The 5,056-nt window shown below is 47.3% G+C and overlaps 1 protein-coding gene across 2 annotated transcripts in view; it reads right to left on the bottom strand.

Moving 5' to 3' along the window:
* Cyfip2 (cytoplasmic FMR1 interacting protein 2) overlaps positions 1-5,056 on the bottom strand; it is a 139,686-nt gene that overhangs the window by 20,283 nt on the left and 114,347 nt on the right. For both annotated transcript variants that reach the window (XM_023713088.1, XM_004629394.3), the window contains exons 27-28: positions 4,054-4,126; positions 3,275-3,369 (exon numbers count right to left, since the gene is read on the bottom strand). In XM_023713088.1, coding sequence (XP_023568856.1) covers positions 3,275-3,369; positions 4,054-4,126 — 168 coding nt within the window. The remainder of the gene's footprint in view (positions 1-3,274; positions 3,370-4,053; positions 4,127-5,056) is intronic.

Genomic DNA, 5,056 nt, shown 5'->3' with positions numbered 1-5,056 from the left:
GCCCAGTTATGAATATTTTAAGGAAAATTAAAAATCCTTCATTTATCTCATCACCTAGAAAAGAGCCTTTGAAAAGCAGTGACGCGTGAATGCTGCTCATGGTTATGTATGTGCGGACGTGTATAACAAGATTTGGATCATAGAATGTCTGGGGATTTTTACTCTTAATATAGTAGCAATTTAAAAATTCACGTTCACTATCATAATTTTTAATGCTAACATAAACAACTTTTGATATATCCATTTATTTTGTCTTATTTTATTTATTTTTTAGCCAAACTGGGGATTGAACTCAGACCCTTGTGTTTGCCAGGCAAGCGCTTATTCTACTGAGCCTCTCCCTGGTCCCTCTTATTTTAAATGGTTAAATTTTTACTTCTGTGGAGAGTTCTAAAGCTGCCATCCTTACTATACACAAAATTCTGTGATCCTATGTGTGTTCATTTTGTTAGGATAAATTTCTGGTAATAGGTGGTCAGAAGACTTTCTTCCTTTCAACTTAGTTCCACCCCAGTCTCAAGAAGAGCTGAAAAACAACGTATCAACTTGCTCTCTTAATGAGAACAGTATTTAGGGGGGACACTGCACAGGGTCAGCGACAGATTTGATCATGAAAACACGTAGCAACCATCACTAACTTTTTATTCTTGTTTTTAAATTCTGTACCATACATATTGTTGTATGTTGCTGTGTTTCTTTGTGTTTACTCCTTAAAATAAAATTTTAAAAAGAGAAGTCCTTTGTCAACTTGAGAGATGGAGGTGTATCCTGTGTGTTCGGCTCAAAGCTCACCGATTCCAGATGCAGGCTGAGTAGTTTTTCTGCTTGTTGGCAGTATGGTTGAGTTTTCTTGCATGCTTATTTTTACGGGTCTAGCACTTTGTGTTGAATAAAGTGTTTTGGAGATTATTTGCTACAAATGCCCCCATGTGTGGCTTGGCATTTTATCTATTCTATGTTGAGGGGGGCTTTCCTCTCTGAAGTTGTGTATGGGAGAAGCCATCTGATGACATTCAGTAACTTCTGGACAATGGTGACACCTCCACATTCCTTCTTCATTTGGTCCCTTACGTTTTGGGGAACTCTTACCCTCTTTGCTCACTATGACAGTAAAGAGAGGCAGCTCAACTATGGAGGACAATAGCTATCCCATTCCCTATGTGGAAAATCAAAGGCCGAGATAGTAAATGGTTCTCACTACACCATGCAGAAATTTAAGGGAGACCTAGAGACAAGGCCCACGGTCCTTGGACCCTGCAGAGTTCCTTCCGCAGTAAAGCCGGACCACAAGCCAGGTCACCTCAGTCTGTCTTGGAAAAAGAGATAAAAGCCATACAGTGCTGCTCACATGTTTTTGCTTGCAGTTTGCCACCCTGACCTAGTTAACAGCTATCTAGACGACCGACCTGGCATTAGATGTCCAAGCAGAGGGGAGACCCTAGCTAGCACAGAAGTATTGCTTTTTGTTTTGTTTTGGGATTTTTGTCTATAGAACAGCTGTTTCATTGAATTTTTTTAAATTAACATGTTCCATGTGTGTGTATTCATGGGATTCAGTGTGGTGTTTCCATATATGTGCATGGTACATACGCATCAACCCCCATCTCTTCCCCAGGCCCTAGGAGTCACTGTTCTCAGCTTGACTGCTTTTCAGTTTTAAAACAGTGCCTTAAGAGATGGAAGACTTATAAAAACTGGCATTTCCTCTCTCCTGGAATGTCTAGGATTGTGTTTGTTCAACACTCAGCATTTGACAAATAGAGATTTCTATCGGCTCCGAGGAAGCGGCGTTCGCCAGAACAGAGAAGGAATTCACAGTCCTCTAAGTGGAAACACATGCTAAGCCTTGGGCTCAAGAAGCTGGATTCTTGCACGATGACACCAGCTAAGGAGCAGGCTCATGGACATGTTGCCGGCTTGGGGGATTTCTCCCTAAAAGGAAATTATTTGAGAGGATCTCCTGTCTTCAACTCCAGGAGACCAAAAAAAGCAAGGGTACATACTCCACGGCACCTGGGGCTCCCTGAGGGGGCCAAAGAACGGAAGTGCAGCTTGGCTTGCAGTTAGCATTTTCAGGAGCAGGTCAGCAGCCAGCGGGGCCCTTACTTTGTGGGTGACACCTGCGCAGGTGGGGCACCACATCTGGCTGCAAATCCCTGCTGTACGGTGCTTGCACAGAGGCCTTTCTGCCCTCTGTGGAGGATGCGACTGCCCCAGAGAGGGACACAACTAAAAGCTCTCGCTTCTCTGTGGTGTCACCTGTCTCTTCTGGAACCTTTCCGACCCACCTCCCTCAAGATGCAAAGCCTCGGATAGCAGCACGAAGGGAAGCAGCCCACGTGCTGTCCCCCTGACACACACACACACACACACACACACACACACACACACACTTCTCTCTTGCTTCTTCCCGCAGAGTCTGTGACTTCTCCGAACATAGGGACTCTGTTTCCCGGTCTTGGTGTTCATAGCAACTAGTATGGGTTCAGAAAAAACCATCTTTAAAGATGGACTTAGCCTAAATCCGTGCCTGCCTGAAAATGTTCTAACCTTACAGCTCAGGGCAAAGTCATCTCGGACTCCCTCCCTCCCTCAGGCACTGTTTGCATCTCTTGGCAGAGTTGGCGACCTACATGGAGGTCACCCAGATGCTTTCAGGGCACGTCTTATGTTTCTAGTGTGCTGAAAAGCAATGGTATCATTATGTAGTGCAATCCGCTCTCCACACACAGCTGTGTTTGAGGTCCACGCACACGGATCAACGCATCTAAATTTTCCCTTTCCATTATTGCATGCAAGCCTCAAGGGTCAGGTGATACACCACACCTCGCTAGCATCTTACTGACAGCCATGAAGTTGTTCTCAGTCTTTGTGTTAGCAAATGGGTGACTGTACCAATCTCCTATTGCAGTGTTTCTCTAGTAAAAATACCCAGAAGGGAATTCTGGTCATAGAGGCAGTGGGAGGGGGGAGGGTGTTAATTCTGAGGCACAGCATAGCAGAATTCTTGGCCTCTAGCAAGTGTGTAACAGATCTCATTTAAGTGCGCCAACTGACTTCTTTCTTAGCAGGACACAGGACACAGGGTGTGCAGGAGACAATTCAAGCCTGGGAGTCGGGGTGGTGGTCCAGACCCGCTCTTGCCACCACCCAGCTCTGTGGTACTGCACTTTCTTCCCTTCTTTGGGCCTCAGGTTCCCTATCTGTAAAGTGAGCAGGTTGGGCTGTACTTTCTTCCCCTTGGGGTCCTCCATCCGTGCAAGAGGGTTCCTACCTGCGGCGTCCCCAGTCGCTCTATCAGGGGCACCAGGTGCAGTGGGGCATACTTGGCTTCAAGGCGCTTCATCCGGACTTCCAGGCGCTCTCCCTCTGGAGAAGGAGCAATGGAACACAATGAGATTTGGGGTACAATGGGTGGCTGAGAGGGAGACACCCTCAGAGGGGCTGGGGTGACATGGCTGTGTCTCCAAAGTGGGGTGGAGTAAGCGCTGCTCTGGGAAGCATGATAAGGACTCAGCATGGAAAGAAAAAAGGACGCAGCTTGAGGAAACCGCTGCCATGAGCTCTGTGCAGCTGTGGAATCCTTGACCTTGGGTACGGTAAGCTTCCCACCACAGGAGGAAACTGAACCAACGTGGGGGAGTCTTGCGTGGGACTGCTCAGAAAGAACAGACTCAGAGCACCCCTTCCGGGTCCAGAATCCTATAACTGAATCCCACTGATGCCTTTAGCCTCCCTTGCTGAGTGCAGGGCTGAGGTCAGCATGGTTGGGGAGTGAGCGCGATCGGGCGTGAGGTGCACACCTGGAGTCCCAGTCCCAACGGGAGGAGGCTGAGGCAAGAGGACTACAAGTTGGAGTCCAGCCAGAGAAACTGAGAAGGAGCCTTTTAAAAAAAATTTTAAACAAAGGTGGGGTGAGGTGCTGGGACACAGCTCAGTGCAAAGGCTCTGGGTTCAATCTTTAGGACTGTAGAATAAACAAAAAAAACACGAACCAAAGTAAAACGAAAAAGTTCACTTAGTTTAGATGCATCTACCAATTGGGCTTCCCACCTTTGATGTAGACTCGAGGGAGAATGTTCTGGAAGGGCGCAGCATGGAGCAGGTCACAGACTTCCTCCTGAGACTGTAGAGACACAGGAAGGGAGGGGGAAGAGGGGAGAGAGAGAGAGAGAGAGAGAGAGAGAGGAGTATCTCATTTTAAACCCAGAAGAATTTTTATTCCTAAAAGCTAAAACACTGGAGTTAGCCAGACCTGGGTTCCAGCAGTCAGTTACTGAGCCCCAGTCCCCGGCACATGAGCACCCAGGACATTTTCACTATAGTCTTATAAGGCATCTGCTGAAGAATCGGGGAGGGAATGACAGAAGGACCACAGAAAGACACTGAGCCCCAGACTCTGTCTGGTTGGTTGTAAGGTCTGCAGGGGCTGAGGTGGCAGCTGGCCCTGTCCATTAATCCAGAATAACTGTAAAAGCCTGTGTCTGATTAGTCTGGTTTGCTCCATACCAGACGCCAACTGGTGAGAGAAGAAAAATTAGAACACAAGTCACACAGGATCTGATAGAGACTATTTATGTACAAAGTCAGCTTATGAGTAATCATAAACAATAATGTGTAGAGGAAGAAGTTTGGTTAGGACAAAATGGAAGATAAGGTCTAATGGGCTTACTGTCTCAGGACCAGCTGACAGCTGGGTTTCAGGGCCTGGCCAACCCACCCTGCTGGGGCTCGAAGTGGTGGCTGTTGGACTCCTCCTAGATTCTGATGCCCGAACATCAGGGCTGCAAGTGTGGTGGGTCTCTTTGCCTCATGGAGGGGTCCCACCCACCCTGGTAACCTTGGAACCCTTTTGAAAACTGCAGATTGGTTTTTGAAATGAGGATACCAGAGGGAGGAGGGATACTCTAAATTCCCTCCCAAGAGAACTGCCTGGTCTCACCATCATTCTTAGTTTGTCAGAGGGGAGACTTTCCCACCTTCTTAATTACGCTGTTTCTCTCAACACAAGGGAATGAACTGCATGACCTAGATAGCGAGGAGGCCCAGCGGTCTC

This window comes from Octodon degus, unplaced genomic scaffold (genome assembly GCF_000260255.1).
Source record: "Octodon degus isolate 3935 unplaced genomic scaffold, OctDeg1.0 scaffold00029, whole genome shotgun sequence".
Classification (NCBI taxonomy): Eukaryota; Metazoa; Chordata; class Mammalia; order Rodentia; family Octodontidae; genus Octodon; species Octodon degus.
The sequence above is the reverse complement of the archived record's forward strand: the minus strand, read 5'-3'. Positions and strand labels throughout refer to the sequence as shown.